The sequence below is a fragment of the Cherax quadricarinatus genome, unplaced genomic scaffold (assembly GCF_038502225.1).
Source record: "Cherax quadricarinatus isolate ZL_2023a unplaced genomic scaffold, ASM3850222v1 Contig3460, whole genome shotgun sequence".
NCBI classification, from domain to species: Eukaryota; Metazoa; Arthropoda; class Malacostraca; order Decapoda; family Parastacidae; genus Cherax; species Cherax quadricarinatus.
In genome coordinates, this window is record NW_027198486.1 from 16,044 (window position 1) to 34,944 (window position 18,901).

At 39.3% G+C, this 18,901-nt stretch overlaps 1 protein-coding gene across 1 annotated transcript; it reads left to right on the forward strand.

Moving 5' to 3' along the window:
- The first annotated feature begins 210 nt into the window (after nt 1–210).
- On the forward strand, nt 211–18,687 carry LOC138852033 (lysine-specific demethylase 2B-like). The gene is made up of 4 exons (XM_070081648.1): nt 211–494; nt 7,816–7,957; nt 11,745–11,866; nt 18,496–18,687. Exons 1-4 carry the CDS (start codon nt 264–266, stop codon nt 18,670–18,672), a joined length of 672 nt encoding a protein of 223 aa, XP_069937749.1. The 5' UTR covers nt 211–263; the 3' UTR covers nt 18,673–18,687.
- The last annotated feature ends 214 nt before the right edge of the window (nt 18,688–18,901 follow it).

An 18,901-nucleotide genomic window follows, 5' to 3' on the forward strand; every position in this document is an offset into this window, starting at 1 on the left:
GGTGTAAGTGGAATGGACAGGCAATTGGTGTAGGATTGTTATTTTGAGGGGGGGGGGGGTTGTAAATTTGAAAAATAAAAACGAAGTTGTAGAATTAATCTAATATGCTAATGTTAAAAGAGTTTGCATTTTAGGGTTTTCAATATATTATTGTGTTCTTATGTATAGTTAAGCAGATGTTCATAACTCCATTTCAGGTTATTAATCTTTTATTTCTTTTTCTTTAGGAAGGGAAAGAGGGAGAACCTAAATTAGATATACATATGACGATACCACCAGATAAACACATCCACCTGACTCAGTATGAACTTCATGGCCTGAAAGCCATTGTTATGTACCTTCATGCTCTCCCCAATAGTAAGAAGTGTGTGCCAGAACTCATAACTGATCCCATAGCACTGATCAGAGATGTTCGCACAGTGGTTGAGAAGCATAGATATGACAAGTCGGATCTTGCCAAGACTTCCACGCCAGTCCTAGAGTGGTGGACAAGGGTTAGTAGTGCTGGACTTGGTTTATATTTTGTTTATATATTGCAGTGTGAGATGTTACATTAGTAACTATAATTCTTTGCATACTCTCATCTTTTACTGCTATTCTTGTAGTGCAGGAGTGGGCAAAATATGGCTTGCAGGCCTATTGTGACTTAAAAGTGAATTCTGTCTGGCCATTGCCACTGTCTAACAATTCAAGAACATAGCATCTTCAGTTAAAGAAAGAATTAATTTAATTTGTCATAATCAAGTGTGGGAGTTCAACAGTCATAGTAGCAAAAACTAACAATGCTTGATGTACTTACATAACCCTTTAGCCTAATTTCAAGACTGATATATCATTGATTTCCTTAAATAACAAAAAAAGGCACAATACCGTGACTGGAACGATACACAAATAACCCGCACATAAAAGAAGAAGCTTACGACCACGTTTCAGTCTGACTTGGATTATTTACGAAGTCACACTGTGACTTTCTAGATGGTCCAAGTCGGATCGAAACGTCATCGTAAGCTTCTCTTTCCTGTGTGCGGGTTATTTGTGTATTGATTTCCTTCCTTCATATTATTCCTGAGGTGAGTGTATGTCATTGCCACCTGTGCTCTCACACTTGTACCTTCAGGTTTCTGCCTGGTAGCCTAGGAATTCTCTTACGTTTAATTTTTTTATTTACTTCTGGCCGAGAGGAAGTGTACAAGTCACTTCATCTTCGAATTTACTTGTTTAAAAAAATTATGAATGATCAAACATGATGGCCATGGTTGCCTCTCCTTTCTCAGCTGAGGTTGATAAAATTCCAGTTGACCTTCAACTCAAGTTTATTGACTTGCAGTCCCTTTATAGGAAGTTCCCTGTAGCTTGTGAGGAGCTCTTGTTCCAAGGAATTGGACTTTTTCTCATTGGATTTAATGTGATTACTTTTTATTCTCTAGGCATTATATGACTCCTGCAGGGTTAGTCCTTCCTCTAAATATAATTAACTTGCAATGTGATCAGTTGCTTTGGAGCAGTTTAGGTCACTAGTGCTTGCCATTTGTTATGCCTCTTAGCTGTGCATTTCCATAATTAAAGCTCAAAGGATGTATGTTTAGTATGGGTCAACATACATACGTGAGCAACAATTTCTGGGATGAAACTGGACATTCAAAACATAAATCGGTAATGAGCAATGACCACCTTGGAGTAGTACTTAATATTGCAGCAATGGTTTGGTTAATGCACCTCATTGCTGTCATTCTTCCTATTGAAAGAGCTTTTCACATTTTCATCAACTTAATGAATGACTCATAAAATATGGAAAAGGAAGCTTGACTAATAAATTATTTTCATTTAGATAAAACTAATTCATTTTTATTTAGCTTATTTTATCCAACATGTACATCAGCACTTCCATTCTTTTGATAGTGGCCTTTTCACATTCTCACTAAAATAAATTGCTAAATTGCCAAATAGTGGCCTGCAAGTCGTAAAACTCGCAGGCCACTGTGCTCTCCACTGAATCATACTGGCCAGCCTAACAAGAGTCATCCAACTAAGTATATACACTACATAGGAAGGGTAACATGGGCCTCCCTGAGACCACAGGTGCCTGTTATTTCAGACAAGTCTCATACCAGCATAGCTGTGGCATGCTGTAGCTCAAGTCCTCACAATGCCACCATCAGGATTCACAAAATTATAATAACACAGTTGCAAACAACCTAGGTAGTAGGTTGGTAGACAGCAACCGCCCAGGGAGGTACTACCGTCCTGCCAGGTGAGTGTAAAACGGAAACCTGTAATTATTTTACATGATGGTAGGATTGCTGGTGTCCATTTTTGTCTCATAAACATGCAAGGTTTCAGGTATGTCTTGCTACTTCTACTTAGGTCACACTTCACATACATGTACAAGCATATACGTATATACACACCCTTCTGGGTTTTCTTCTGTTTTTCTTACTGGTTCTTGTTCTTGTTTATTTCCTCTTACCTCCATGGGGAAGTGGAACAGAATTCTTCCCCCGTAAGCCATGCGTGTTGTAAGAGGTGACTAAAATGCCAGGAGCAAGGGGCTAGTAACCTTTTCTCCTGTATATATTACTAAATGTAAAAGGAGAAACTTTTGTTTTTCCTTTTGGGCCACCCCGCCTCAGTGGGATACGGCCGGTGTGTTGAAAGGAAGAAGTTGCAAACAAATCACAGAATGGGTGGTTCGTTTTGTAGTTGTGTTATTACAAATTCGTGAATCATTCTCGCTAGTACAGTAAACCCTTGATTTAAGAGATTAATAGGAGCAGCAGGTGGCCAGTATTGACAATTGTAGTGGATAGAGGGGAGATTGTTTTGCTATGATCATATCAATAATAGACAATTTCTGTAAGAAATTGATTCAATGGATTTCAGAGCATTGAAATTACTAGGTGAAATGGGATTTCTAAAGGTATAATTCAAAGAGTTGAGGAGGGGCTGTTGAGGTGGTCTGGGCATTTGGAGAGAATGGAGCAAGATAAGATGACCAAGAGGGGGTGTAATTCTGGGATGAAGGGATGGAAGGGTAGGGGTCCCAGGAAGGAAGGGTAGGGGATAAAAGTTTTGAGTGCTAGGGCATTGAGCATCCAATAGGCTTGTGTGAGCATATTAGATCAGAGTGAATGGGGACAAATAGTCTTTGTGGCTATTGGATTGTGAGTAAGGTAAAATCCCCTATGAAGGGATTCAGGGAAACCAGTTAGCTGGACTTAGGTTCAGAGGATTATTCGAATTGTAATAATTGCCCACTTATGGTAAGACACCTATTTGAAAGAATGATGGTAAATGTGTTTTCTTTTATTGGGTCATCCTGCCATGGTAGGAGATGCCTGGTATGTAAAAAAAAAAAATCCAAAGGTTAATTAAATAAAGGGTTTGCTTCTTTCTTCTTTCAACACACCGGCCGTATCCCACCGAGGTGGGGTGGCCCAAAAAAGAAAAACGAAAGTTTCTACTTTACATTTAGTAATACATACAGGAGAAGGGGTTACTAGCTCCTTACTCCTGGCATTTTAGTCGACACTTATGACATGCATGGCTTATGGAGGAAGAATTCTGTTCCACTTCCCCATGGAGATAAGTGGAAATAAACAAGAACAAGAACTAGTAAGAAAAATAGAAGAAAACCCAGAAGGGTCTGTATATATATGCTTGTACATGCATGTGTAGTGTGACCTTAATGTAAGTAGAAGTAGCAAGATCTACCTGAAATCTTGCATGTTTATGAAACAAAAGACACCAGCAATCATACCATCATGTAAAACAATTACAGGCTTTTGTTTTACACTCGCTTGGCAGGACGGTAGTACCTCCCTAGGCAGTTGCTGTCTACCAACCTGCTACTTAGGATAAAAATGCATATATTGAATAAATGGGTATTCAGATTTGTTGGTTTGATCTAATTTTAAACTGATGTCAAAAATGTTTCTTAATCTTTTTTATGTACAAATGGAAGACATAAGCATTTACAATTTTACGTCAGAAGTGGTGTGGCCTGTGAAGCTTATCTGAGAAGGTTGATCTGGTGATGTGGCCAGTTATTTAACAGTTAATCTCTCTCTCTCTCTCTCTCTCTCTCTCTCTCTCTCTCTCTCTCTCTCTCTCTCTCTCTCTCTCTCTCTCTCTCTCTCTCTCTCTCTCTCTCTCTCGCTCTCTCTCTCTCGCTCTCTCTCGCTCTCTCTCGCTCTCTCTCGCTCTCTCTCGCTCTCTCTCGCTCTCTCTCGCTCTCTCTCTCACTCTCTCTCTCTCTCTCTCTCTCTCTCTCTCTCTCTCTCTCTCTCTCCTCTCTCTCTCTCTCCTCTCTCTCTCTTTCCTCTCTCTTTCCTCTCTCTCTCTTTCCTCTCTCTCTCTTTCCTCTCTCTTTCCTCTCTCTTTCCTCTCTCTCTCTCTTTCCTCTTTCCTCTCTCTCTCTCTCTCTCTCTCTCTCTCTCTTTCCTCTCTCTCTCTCTTTCCTCTCTCTCTCTCTCTCTCTCTCTCTCTCTTTCCTCTCTCTCTCCTCTGTCTGTCTCTCGTTGCTCTCTCTCTCTCTCTCTCTCTCTCTCTCTCTCTCTCTCTCTCTCTCTTTCCTCTCTCTTTCCTCTCTCTCTCTCTTTCCTCTCTCTCTCTCCTTTTTTTTTTTTTTTTTTTTTTTTTTTTTTTTTACACAGGGTTTGACAAGGTTAAGGATCCCTAGCTTTATTGACAGCTATTTACAGGTTAAGGATTCCTAACTTTATTGGCAAGCTAAGAGCTGTTACCTACATCAGCTCATTTGAAAGCATTTTTGTTATGAGACATACAAGTAGGGAACAGGATGAAGTTGGAGCCATCTGTGGGCCAGCATTTTCATTTGATCAACTGACGTTATCTCGTTGACATCATTATGCTGTACGAATGTGTTCCATACTCGAGTCATCCTGGGTATGTATGATCTCAGATGGAGTGATGTTCTGGAGAAGGGTACAGCCAGAGTGAAGTTGCTGCTTTCTGCCCGTCTTGTGGCATAAAAGCTTGTTTCACGCTGTCCTCGAAGTGGATCCAAGTGTGGTATTTTGACAATATTGGCCTTGTACATAACAGTAAGGCCACCCACATCCCTCCTATGTTGAAGGCTCTGCTGAAATGACAGATCTATCCAGGATGGGTCCAGGCGAGAGATGAGACGTCTTGCTCTGTTCTCTACTCTGTCAAGCAGTCGCAGATGAGAGGGGGGGCAGGCAAACCAAGAAAGTGGAGCATACTCAAGGTGTGAGCGTACTTGTGCCTCGTACAGGATCTTGCAACCCCTACTGTCAAGCAGATGGGAGATACGGCGAAGTGCTGTAAGCTTCCTGGCTGCCTTGTTTGCAAGATTTACAACATGGTTCTTCATGGTTAGTTTGGAGTCAAATTTCACCCCAAGGATATCAACTTCTTCTCCAGGTGCCAACATCCTCCCATTCATCCTTACTACTGCACCAGCATTACCATCATAGTGCCTAGAGACGATCATCATTTGCGTTTTCTCAGGTGCAAATGTTACTTGCCATCTATTTTCCCAAGCTGATATAGCTCTCAGCTGGTGATTGATGTAGCTTAGAGTAGCTGGCGTTTCTTCTCTTGGATAAGTGAATGTCAGTGTACAGTCGTTTGCATATGCATGTGATTCTGGGATGAGATGAAGGAGGTCGTTGAAGTAGACATTCCATAACAGTGGACCCAGCACGCTTCCTTGTGGAACACTTGCCCCAATAGGATGTCTTGCTGATTCCGTTCCATCGAGAACTACACTTAGAGATCTACCATGAAGGTAGTCACTGAGGAGACATAGCGTAGAGCCTGCAATTCCCAGTGCTTGAAGTTTTGCTAAGAGGCTCTGGTGCCACACCCGGTCGAAAGCGCCAGCAATGTCCAGTGCTACCACACAGCTGATGCCACTTAGTGGAGAGGTTTAACAACAAATCAGCAGCAGAGTAACCTTTCCTGAAGCCATATTAACGATCACAAAGTAGTGAGTGGTAGTCAAAAAACTCTGTCATTTGACTTGAGATTATTGTCTCAAGGATCTTACCAGTGATTGACAGGAGTGACACTGGTCTGTAGTTGCTGATTTCTGCTCTGCTCTTCTTTTTGTGAACAGGGACTACATTCGCCTCTTTCCATAGAGAGGGCCATTTACACTGTACTAGGCAGTGCTGAAAGATGCGAGTTAGAGGTGCTGCTAGCTGGTCTGCACATCTTCTCAACAATCTTGGGCTCAACTTGTCTGGGCCCACAGCCTTTTCTTGGTCAAGCGATTTAAGTAGGAAATGCACCACCTCCTGCCTTATTGTCACCACTGACAGTTTTGACACAGTTCTTGCAGCTAGCCAAGGAGGGTCCCTTGCTGGATCAGGAACTTGCATTTTGGTAGCAAAGTGTTCAGCAAAGAGGTCCGCCTTCTCTTGACTACTAGTAGAGGTGGTCCCATCCTGTCGATTTAGAGGTGGAATAAGTTCATCAGGCAGATAACCTTGTCTGTCCTTGACCAGGGACCACCAGGTTTTGGAGCCTACCCTACCTGATGCTAACTTTCTTTTAGTGTCCACCTCCCATTTAGCAATGGCCCACTTTTGAACATCACCCATATGCCTATCTCTCTCTCTCTCTATCTGTACAGGTCTCCCTCAACATTTGCATTTTCCACTTCAGTGGGCTTTGGACATTCGCGAATTCTCAGCACCCCAGTCATATTTAGAATGTCATTACATATGTTAGGAATTGTGGCGGTGGCAGAGTTTGTTTGGAGATAGGACAAGATAGTCCTTCAACATGACACTAATATCAACTCTACGGCTTATTTATCTATCACAATTCATCTAATATGACATAATAAACAATATTAATAACATAGAACATGACATGTATTCTAGAATGAATAAAATACGTCATTAAGTATGTCACGAGTGTTGTGTTGGTGTTGGGTGTATAAGGGCCACTGAGACATCAGCCTTACATAGTGGTGGTGAAGATGGTAGACACTAGAGATGGCGGTGTTTTCAGTCACCCTAAATAACTCCAGCAACGTTGGAGGAGTTAGGTTCGTGCTGTCCTTTTTCTATTGATTAATTGCTTAACTTACTTGCTACACTGTTAATGCTACACTTTATCACTGGCTGGCGCTATAGCCTTTATCGACTTGTGCTGCTTTAGTATCGTACATATCATAGAATCACTGAAGAAGGCACATTCTCCCCTCTCTCTTCCTCCTCCACTTTGGTACTCTGCTACGAGTTCTATCTTGAATTCTATAGTTTCTCACCTTTACCAAAGTAACAAAAAAAGGCACAATACCGTGACTGGAACGATACACAAATAACCCGCACATAGAAGAGAGGACCTTACGACGACGTTTCGGTCCGACTTGGACCATTGACTTTGTAAATGGTCCAAGTCGGACTGAAACGTCGTCGTAAGCTCCTCTCTTCTATGTGCGGGTTATTTGTGTAGCTTTACCAAAGGGCTGGCACTAGTACAATATTTTACGATGTTTTCATGTGTTTCATGATTGTTCATGGTTTAATAGGTTAAGGAAGCAGTATTGTATTATATTTCCCTACAATATATTGAGGTACCAAACATTTACGGTTTTTCAACATTTGCCAGGTTCTTGATCCCCTAACCCTTGTGAATGTTGAGGGAGACCTGTATCTCTCTTTCTCTTTTTCTCTCTCTTCTCTCTTTTTCTCTTTCTTTCTCTTTCTCTCTCTGATAATTTTTGTTTATTTCACTGGTTAGTAATGTTACCTCTTTACAGACAAGATTTTTTATTTTTTTTAATGAGATTTTTACCCAATTTTTTTTAACCCTCAGGAACCCACAAAATTTGGAGTTAAACGGCCTTTGGGAGAAAATACTGGAGGTGGAATAAAGAGAAGACGTAGGAATTCTGACGAAAATAGAATTGTTGGATTACCTCCCAATGCTGCAAAAGTCCGGCACAGAAGAGTTAGATGTAAGGGTTTTTCTCTGAATTAATTTTTTATTAATCATTGCTAAAGATTGCAGGGCAGTGCTCTGTGACCCATACAGGTTTATCTCTTATTTTTAATGTAATAATTATGTTGAGGTGGTTTGGGCATTTTGAGAGAATGAAGTAGAATACAATGACCAAGTGTGTGTGTAAATCAGGTGGAAGGAAGGAAGGGTGGGGGCAATCCCAAGAAGGGTTGGAAGGGAGGGGGTAAAGGTGATGTCGAGTACTTGGGACTTGCGCACGTAGGAGGCTTATGAGAGTATGGTTTATTAGTGTAGTGGTGTCTTCATATTTCTGGCAAGACAGCTATTGAAGGAATGATTTTTTTTTTGGGTGGGGGATGGAAAAGGGTGATCACCTTATCTTTGTAGGAGATGGCTGGTATGTTAAAAAAAAAAAAACTGTATATTGTGGTATTTTCTATATGGCCACCTCTATAAATTCAAGGGGGATAAGGGGCAGTTACATTTGTAGAGGTCATATAAAATTGTTTATCATAAATAATGTGCATTTGTTTTAATAATTTTAACAAGTTTTTGCATGAGTACAAGTAGAATTTAAAAAATACACTTTCTTGACCAAATTGTGTAACAAACACACATGATTTATGGATTTAGAAAAGGCATATGATAGAGTGGATAGGGGAGCAATGTGGCAGATGTTGCAAGTGTATAGAATAGGTAGTAAGTTACTAAGCGCTGTTAAGAGTTTTTACGAGGATAGTGAGGCTCAGGTTAGGGTGTGTAGGAGATGGAGATTACTTCCCAGTAAAAGTAGGTCTTAGACATGGATGTGTAATGTCCCCATGGTTGTTGAACATATTTATAGATGGGTTTGTAAAATAAGTTGGGGAGTGGGGTGGGATTACATTTTTTTTTTTTTCAACAAGTTGGCTGTCTCCCACTGAGGCAGGATTAAATTATGGGAATCAAATTCAAAATGGGAGTTGACGCAGTTACTTTTTGCTGATGATACTGTGCTTTTGGTAGATTCTAAAGAAAAGTTGCAAAGGTTAGTAGATGAGTTTGGGAGGGTGTGTAAATGGAGAAAGTTGAAAGTGAACATAGATAAAGAGTAAGGTGATGAGGGTATCAAATGATTTAGATAAAAAAAATTAGATATCACATTGGAGGTAGGGAGGGAGTATGAAAAAAGTAATTGTGTTCAGATATTTGGGAGTTGACTTGTCAGCAGATGGGTTTATGAAAGATGAGGCTAGGCATACAATTGATGAAAGGAAAAAGGTGAGTGGTGCTTTGAGGTATGTGTGGAGACAAAAAACATTATCTATGGAGGCAAAGCAGGGAATGTACGAGAGTATAGTGGTACCAACACACTTGTGTGGGTGTGAAGCATGGGTTGTGAATGCTGCAGCAAGGAGGGGGCTGGAGGGAGTGGAGATGTCAGGTCTAAAAGCAGTGTGTGATGTAAATATTATGCAGAGAATTTGTAGCGTGGAAATTAGAAGGTGTGGAGTTTAGTATTAGTCAGAAGGCTGAAGAGGGGTTATTGAGGTGGTTTGGGCATTTAGAGAGGATGGAACAAAGTAGGAGGAGTTGGAGAGCATATAAATCTGTAGAGGAAGGAAGGTGGGGTAGGGGTCATCCTAGGAAAGGTTGGAGGGAGGGGGTAAAGGAGGTTTTGTGTGTGAGGGGCTTGGACTTCCAGCAAGCATGCATGAGTGTGTTAAATAGGAGTAAATGGAGATGAATGGTTTCTGGGACCTGATGAGCTGTTGGAGTGTGAGCAGGGTAATATTTTGTGAAGGGATTCAGGGAAACCGATTATGTGTGAGTGGTGGTGAAAGTGTTGAATGATGATGAAAGTTTTTTCTTTCTTTTTGGGTCACCCTGCCTTGGTTTGAAATGGCCAGTGTTAAAAAAAAAATAAAAAGTGGTGCAAAAATTTAGTTTTCAAGATCTCAATTGTTCTTCCTGTACAGAATTGCCATAATTTTAAGTTGGATTGCTTGTGAGGGGCATTTTCCAATGTTCCTCTGCTTTTGTTTTTCAAGTGGGGTTTCTTAATGAAGGGCTCTTGATCCAAGGACAAAGATGCCCACCCCATATCAGTCCATGACTGCCTCCAGTTTTCAAGGTGCTTTATTATTCTTATGGGTTTAGTTTTTTCCATGAAGGTGCTAATCTATTTTTCCTTGTTCTTTTGAAATCTATATCAAGAGCTTTTATATCTTTCAAGCAACTTGCTAAAATTTGGATGAATTGCTCTTTCATCTCTAATCTTTGAGTACATTCAGAAAATTGTCTTTACTTAGTTCTAAGGTTTAATTTTCTAAACAGTGAGGAACTAATGATGCTGTTTGGATCAAGCACTGAATAAATTTTCAAAAAGTCTGAAAGCTCATCTTCTGTTGGATCTGGTACATGTTATTTTTGTCCCACTTAAGCAACTATATTTCCTTCAGTTTTCTGCAAAATTGCTTCTATATAAAATTGCTTCTATACAGAAAAAAGTAGCAGCTATTGATTGGTGGCTCATTGTCGAATAGTGTGTGTTTACGTATTTCATTAGATTAGTGGATAACAGTATAGTGTCCCAGTAGATTGCTTACTGAACACATTTGTTTACCTGCTAAATATGTGACAAATACATGCAAATTTCATTTTAATTTGACAAGGCATATGTCATTTTAGTCGCATAGGAACTGTTTACAGTACTACATGCATTGAGACCTTTATAGCTTTTTAAATCCTCTGATGTATATGGACTTCCTGAAAAATGAAGTAGTTCATGATGTATTTTAAATTTCCTTCATATTTCACTTTCCTACAGTTGAAGACACTACTAAAGTGGCTTCTTTCATTGTCCTAAAGTACCTTCCTTTATTTAATGATAATTTCTGTAGTCTGTGACAGTATATACACTCATCCGAGTTGCTGTACCTACCTATATGTGGTTGTAGTTGCCAAGTCACAGTTCCTGGTTAACTATGATGTGTGTGAAAACAGTATAGCTATCATGGGGAAGGTGTTAGTAGCAGGTTAAATAAAGTACATTATCATGACCATGTATGTAATTTTTATTTTTTTTATTATCACACTGGCCGATTCCCACCAGGGCAGGGTGGCTCGAAAAAGAAAAACTTTCACCATCATTCACTCCATCACTGTCTTGCCAGAAGGGTGCTTTACACTACAGTTTTTAAACTGCAACATTAACACCCCTCCTTCAGAGTGCAGGCACTGTACTTCCCATCTCCAGGACTCGACTCCGGCCTGCCGGTTTCCCTGAACCCCTTCATAAATGTTACTTTGCTCACACTCCAACAGCACGTCAAGTATTAAAAACCATTTGTCTCCATTCACTCCTATCAAACCTTCTCACACATGCCTGCTGGAAGTCCAAGCCCCTCGCACACAAAACCTCCTTTACCCCCTCCCTCCAACCTTTCCTAGGCCGACCCCTACCCCGCCTTCCTTCCACTACAGACTGATACACTCTTGAAGTCATTCTGTTTCGCTCCATTCTCTCTACATGTCCGAACCACCTCAACAACCCTTCCTCAGCCCTCTGGACAACAGTTTTGGTAATCCCTCACCTCCTCCTGCTAACTAAAATTTTAATGCTTATCATAATTTTATTTGGATTGATTAACCTTTACAATCTTTTATCATTACCAATGTGTGCATTTTTTTTTTTTTGGAGGCGGAGGGAGAGGGAGGGGACAGCCATGGTGTTGGTCACATGATGGGTCAGGTGTTATGTGCTTTGCATGGAAAACTTTATTGTCATATTCATTTTACAGGTAAATTATGTGAATCTTGTCTACGTGAAGACTGCAAAAAATGTGGGTTCTGTCTAGATATGGTAAAATATGGAGGCCCAGGTACCATGAAGCAAACTTGTAAAATGAAAAAATGTTCACAGGTGAGGATTATGGTATAATCTTTTCAATTCTCTAATTTAAAATTTAATAATGCTTTGTTTTTCCTGTACTATACATTGAGCAGGATCGTATTCTCCAGTGGTGTATTAATTATATTTTTCAAGTTGAGAAAAAAGCAGTTTTTTTTTTTTTTTCAACAAGTCGGCCGTCTCCCATCAAGGCAGGGTGACCCAAAAAAGGAAGAAAATCCCCAAAAAGAAAATACTTTCATCATCATTCAACACTTTAACCACACTCACACATTATCACTGTTTTTTCTTTCTTTCAACACACCGGCTGTATCCCACCAAGGCGGGGTGGCCCAAAAGGAAAAACGAAAGTGTCTCCTTTTACATTTAGTAATATATACAGGAGAAGGGGTTACTAGCCCCTTGCTCCCGGCATTTTAGTCGCCTCTTACGACACGCATGGCTTATGGAGGAAGAATTCTGTTCCACTTCCCCATGGAGATAAGAGGAAATAAACAAGAACAAGAACTAGAAAGAAAATAGAAGAAAACCCAGAGGAGTATGTATGTATATATATGCTTGTACATGTATGTGTAGTGTGACCTAAGTGTAAGTAGAAGTAGCAAGACTTACCTGAAATCTTGCATGTTCATGAGACAGACAAAAGGACACCAGCAATCCTACCATCATGTAAAACAATTACAGGCTTTCGTTTTACACTCACTTGGCAGGACGGTAGTACCTCCCTGGGTGGCTGCTGTCTACCAACCTACTACCTATAATGGATAGATTTATACGTACATAATTCATACCTGACCACTGGTGTTGATAAATGTTCATCTTGCATTATGCATGAGTTTGTGAAGTGTTTTTCATTTATTTATTTATTTATTTATTTAGTAATTTGAGCATACATACAGAGGTACAAAAAAATACAGGTAAGAGCAGCATGCCAAAGCCACTTATATGCATAGCATTACGGGCTGGCTTAAAATTAACTTAAGATTAACTAAGCAATGATGAAATCAGTGATAAAACATTATTGTAAACAGATAACTATAAAGCACAAATGAGTATTACAAAGACAGGTCATATGGTTGCATGCATTGCTGTACATTCAGTCGAATGGAGTATTCTGTTAGGTAGTGTATTTAAAAAATAACAAAGTTAGATTGGGTTTTAGGTTTAACATTTATGTGATATAATTGTGAGAAACATTTAAGATATACAATTTATAAGGTTCAGTTATTCAGTATTTATTTGGTTTTGGGTGAGTAAGTGATCTTTGAGAAGAGACTTGAATTTATAAACAGGTAGTGTTTCTTTTATATTTACAGGTAATGAATTCCAGATTTTAGGGCCTTTTATGTGCATTGAGTTTTTGCATAGCGTGAGATGGACACGAGGAACATCAAAGAGTGATCTGTGCCTTGTGTTATGGTCATGTGTTCTGTTGAGGTTGGCAAGGAGATGTTTGAGGGGAGGGTTAATATCAGAGTTAAGTGTTCTATGTATGTAATAGGTGCAATAATAAGTATGGATGTTTTGTATGGTGAGTAGGTTGAGTGTTTTGAATATTGGTGGAGTGTGCTGCCTGTAGTGAGAATTTGTTATCATTCTAACTGCAGCCTTTTGTTGGGTAATTAGTGGTCTGAGATGGTTAATTGTTGTTGAGCCCCATGCACAAATTCCATAGGTGAGATAGGGGTAAATAAGAGAGTGATATAGGGCCAGGAGGGCTGACTGTGGAACATAGTACCGTATCTTCGATAGTATGCCTACAGTCTTGGAAATTTTCTTAGAAATTTGTTGTATATGTGTATGAAATTTGAGTCTATTATCAAGGTGGATTCCTAAGAATTTTCCCTCTGTTAGCTTTGTGATAGGTGATCCGTTTATCATTATGTTAAGAGGGACATCTGTAGCTCTGTTACCAAACTGAATGAAGTAGGTTTTGTCAATGTTTAGTGTAAGTTTGTTAGTCCTCATCCAGGTAGATATTTTCTGTAATTCGGTATTTACAGTATTGGCTAGCGTGACTGGGCTCGGGTGAGAGAAGACGTATGTAGTGTCATCTGCAAATAGTGTGGGTTTGAGTAATTGCGAAGCATTTGGTAGGTCATTTATGTATAGGAGAAAGAGAAGAGGGCCAAGGACACTTCCCTGTGGGACACCAACTGTAATTGGTTGTGCGGAAGAGCTTGCCCCATTTGCGTACACATATTGGCTTCTGTTGCTGAGGTATGACTTGAGGTAGTTGAGGGAGTGCCCTCTTATACCATAGTGTGACAATTTTACGTGGAGCAAGTCATGGTCAACTGTATCAAAAGCTTTACGTAAGTCAATGAAGATCCCCAGTGGGACTTCTTTTTTCTCTATTGCAGTGTATATATGTTCTAGCATGTGTATAATAGCATCATTAGTATTTTTATTAGGCCTGAATCCAAATTGGCAGGGGTTGAGTATGTTTTGGGAGATGAGGTAGGAGTAGATTCGTTTATGAATTAATTTTTCGAAGATTTTTGAGAGAGGGTGTAAGTTGGATATTGGCCTATAGTTATTCAACTCTGTTTGGTCTCCTCCTTTATGGATCGGGGTGACCCTTGCTATTTTGAGAACTGTAGGGAAGGTGGAGGATTCAATGGATTTGTTAAAGAGTGTTGCAATGATTGGTGATAGCACTTGTGACACTTTTTTGTATATAAAGGGTGGTAAGGTATTTAAATCTCCTGCCTTGTTTTTTAGTGCGTTGATAATAAGGGAGACTTCGTATGGGTTAGTCGGAGCTAGGAACAGTGTGTTCGGGTAGTTGCCAGTGAGGTAGTCATTTGGTGGGGTATCTGAGCTTGGGATTTTATTGGCAAGGTTTTGTCCTATAGTGGAGAAGAAATCATTGAGTCTGTTTGCTGTTTCTGTTGGTGGGAGTTGGGGTTCATCTGATTTTGCTAATTTTATTTCGCTATTTCGTGATATCTTTTTTGTTCCCAGAATTTCTGATAGGGTTTTCCAGGTCTTTTTTATATCACCTCGTAAGTTGGATAATCTGTTCTCATAATACAATTTTTTTGCCCTTCTTATCAGGCTGGTTAGGATTGACGAGTAACGTTTTGTTTGGTCTCTGGTTATGTGACCCATTCTGTACTGTTTTTCATATCGGTGTTTTGTATTTATGGATTTGAGAATGCTGGGTGTTAGCCAGGGACTGTTCAGTCTCTTAGCTGTCATCTGTTTAGTTTTTTTAGGGCAGTGCTTGTTATAGAGGTATTGGGTCTTTTTTAGAAAATTATTAAAACATTCGTCAATATCTGTATAGATTTCTAGCTCAGTGTGCCAGTCAATGTTTGTTACTGCTGTTGTGAAGTTATTAATGGCTGCCTCATTGTGAAGTCTGAAGGTGACTTTAGTAGTGTCTTGGGGTAATTTACCAAGAGTTGTTATGAGGAAAGTAGGGTAGTGGTCTGTGGTATTATCTGTAATTATGCCTGATTTTAAAGGGGATATGGTGTTGGTCCAGATGTGGTCAAGTAGGGAAACACTAGTCTCCGTAACTCTTGTAGGTTTTGTTACTGTTGGTAGCAACATGCAGTTACTCATTGTGTTTGTGAATTCAGTAACGTGTGGGTCCTGGTCTTGCAGGAGATTTATATTGAAGTCACCTGAGAGTAGTAAGTGATCTTTGTTCATGCGTGCATCAGTTATCATACTTCCTAGGTTTTGACTAAATTGGCTAATGTTTGACTGTGGAACTCTGTAGATGTTTATCAATGTGAGAGGTTTTTAAAGAAAATCCCCATAAGAAAATACTTTCATCATCATTCAACACTTTCACCACACTCGCACATTATCACTGTTTTTGCAGAGGTGCTCAGAATACAACAGTTTAGAAGCATACACATATAAAGATACACAACATATCCCTCCAAACTGCCAATATCCCAAACCCCTTCTTTAAAGTGCAGGCATTGTACTTCCCATTTCCAGGACTCAAGTCCGACTATATGAAAATAACCGGTTTCCCTGAATCCCTTCACTAAATATTACCCTGCTCACACTCCAACAGATCGTCAGGTCCCAAGTACCATTCGTCTCCATTCACTCCTATCTAACACGCTCACGCATGCTTGCTGGAAGTCTAAGCCCCTCGCCCACAAATCCTCCTTTACCCCCTCTCTCCAACCCTTTCGAGGACGACCCCTACCCCGCCTTCCTTCCCCTATAGATTTATATGCTTTCCCCTCTTCTGCCCTCTTACTAATACTTTTATTAACTCCACACCTTTTCCTAATTTCCACACTCCGAATTTTCTGCATAATATTTACACCACACATTGCCCTTAAACAGGACATCTCCACTGCCTCCAACTGTCTCCTCGCTGCTGCATTTACCACCCAAGCTTCACACCCATGTAAGAGTGTTGGTACTACTGTACTTTCATACATTCCCTTCTTTGCCTCCATAGATAACTTTTTTTGACTCCACATATACCTCAACGCACCACTCACCTTTTTTCCCTCATCAATTCATTGATTAACCTCATCCTTCATAAATCCATCCGCTGACACGTCAACTCCCAAGTATCTGAAACATTCACTTCTTCCATACTCCTCCTCCCCAATTTGATATCCAATTTTTCTTTATCTAAATCATTTGACACCCTCATCACCTTACTCTTTTCTATGTTCACTTTCAACTTTCTACCTTTACACACATTCCCAAACTCATCCACTAACCTTTGCAATTTTTCTTTAGAATCTCCCATAAGCACAGTATCATCAGCAAAAAGTAACTGTGTCAATTCCCATTTTGAATTTGATTCCCCAAAATTTAATCCCACCCCTCTCCCGAACACCCTAGCATTTACTTCCTTTACAACCCCATCTATAAATATATTAAACAACCATGGTGACATTACACATCCCTGTCTAAAACCACATATGTCAAGCCCTAGCCGGGTACTGGCACTGTGAGAAGCTGTTTTGGCACTACCTGCTGATAAAACATTGCTACTCCGAATTTGTCACGGTCATAATTACAGGAAGTGGGGAAAATTGGAGTGTGCAAAAAAAATGGCATGGAAAATGAAAATTGGTGCTGTTGTGTTTGTTTTTCACCCAATTATTTGTTCGTGACCAGATGCAAAAATTTTGCTATTTTTTGGTTGTGAATCGACTTGTTCGTGTTCGGAAGCATTTGTGACCAGAGGTTCCACTGTACACAATTTCTCTGGTGGTGGTGTACTAGAGAGAAAACATGTTATAGTAATTATTGTTGTACACTCCTTTATGCCTGCCCAGCTACACACCTCACAATTATTTTTATTTGTTCTGGTATTGTTGTCTGTTATGTTCATTGCCATTTAAAGCATCCAGGCAATTATTATTATTACTAATTATTATTATGTTTGTTATTGCATCTTCAAATAGTGTTTTTAATGTACCCGCACACCAGCACAGTTTGTAAGTGTATTTAGGTACAGGTACACATCAGTACAATTATCAGTAGTACATATCTCAGTTCTATCTCAGACATAGACATACCTTGCTCACTCAGTTTAATCATTGCTAATTTTGCACTTAAAGTAAGGACTTTATGAATCCTCTTTTTGTCACAACTACCCTTAGATGTCATTGTAACAAAAAAAAGTATATGTAAAATACACTAACTTTAAAAAAACACTTGAAACTTAAGAAAGTTTCCAGACATAATTGAGAGAGACTGAGCTTATGGAGGATGTAAACAAACAGTGATGAACGGATAGCATGAGCTTATGGAGGATGTAAACAAACAGTGATGAATGGATGGCATAATAGCAAATCAGGACCCATGTAAACAAATTTTTGGGTATAATTTGAAATGTCTGTATTAGTGAAGCGACTCTGAATTATCCATGAAATGGATATTTCAGAGTCGATGAGGGGTTATTGAAATGGTTTCATAATTTGAAAGGCTAGAGCAAGATAGCAAGATTGACCAGGAAGATGTATAAATCTGGGGTGAATGGAAGTTGGTGTAGGAAACATCCTAAGAATGATTGGAAGAGGGTTTGAAGGTTTCAGGAGGCAGGGACCTGAGCATCTGACAGGTATGTATTCTTGTTTTATTAGAGTAAAAACAAGTAGATTTTGGAGTTTTAGTTACTGTGATCGTGATGAAACACATTTGCTTGTTCAGTTTTTAAAAGTTATTTCCCGTCAGTATTTATAAGAAATGCACATTAAATCCTAGCAGTTGATAGTTTCGTTAGTTATTATCTGCATTTTCGAAAAAAACTTTTGAATAATGTAAACATTTGTATGCAAAATCAGTAAGTAGGGCTATGTAGTGTGTGAAATTCACAGCAAAACACTTGTAAACACTTGTTAGGCATTCCAGATGTGCCTCATAAATAGTTTAAGACTTTTACAAAAAAAAAAAAAAAAAAAAAAAAAAAAAAAACTAGGTAATCTTCTTCACTAGTTGAACTTTGCACAATACAAAATTGTCTTTTTTTTCTTTCTCAGATATAGAACAGTGGCAGCTAATTGAGGTGGAAATTATTCTTAAGCACATTATGTATTTATTAAAGACTAATATCAGTTATATCTAATAATTTAAAATGCAGTCCATCTTTCAGTTCCTAAGTGCTTGTCGGCTGAAAAATTTCATTTATATACTCCTGACAGCCCATACTTCCTGCTGCTGCGGTCTGTTATGAATGCCAGCTAGATGGCTGGGAACGAGTATCAAGTACACCAACACAAAAACCCCCTGCAAACATACCAAGCAGTCTCTTTGAATGCTGTGTCTGTTTCAAAATCTCCCATCTTAAATGTATCAGTAACAAAGTAAGTACACTTTAATGTTTTCACACATATTTGTTAAAAAGTTCTTAAATTTTAAATCGGTTCAGTATATACATTAGAATTATTAATTTTATTCAGTTTTAATCTTTCATTTTAAATTGTTGAGAAGCAAACTTTTTTTTTTTAACAAGTTGGCCGTCTCCCACCGAGGCAGGGTGACCCAAAAAGAAAATATTTTCATCATCATTCAACTCTTTCACCTCACTCACACATAATCACTGTTTTT

Coding starts and splice junctions, on each gene's coding strand:
- LOC138852033 (XM_070081648.1), top strand. CDS start 264: ATGACGATACCACCAGATAAACACATCCACCTGACTCAGTATGAACTT. Junction 7,958..11,744: donor CCGGCACAGAAGAGTTAGAT/GTAAGGGTTTTT, acceptor TTCATTTTACAG/GTAAATTATGTGAATCTTGT. Junction 11,867..18,495: donor AAATGAAAAAATGTTCACAG/GTGAGGATTATG, acceptor TACTCCTGACAG/CCCATACTTCCTGCTGCTGC.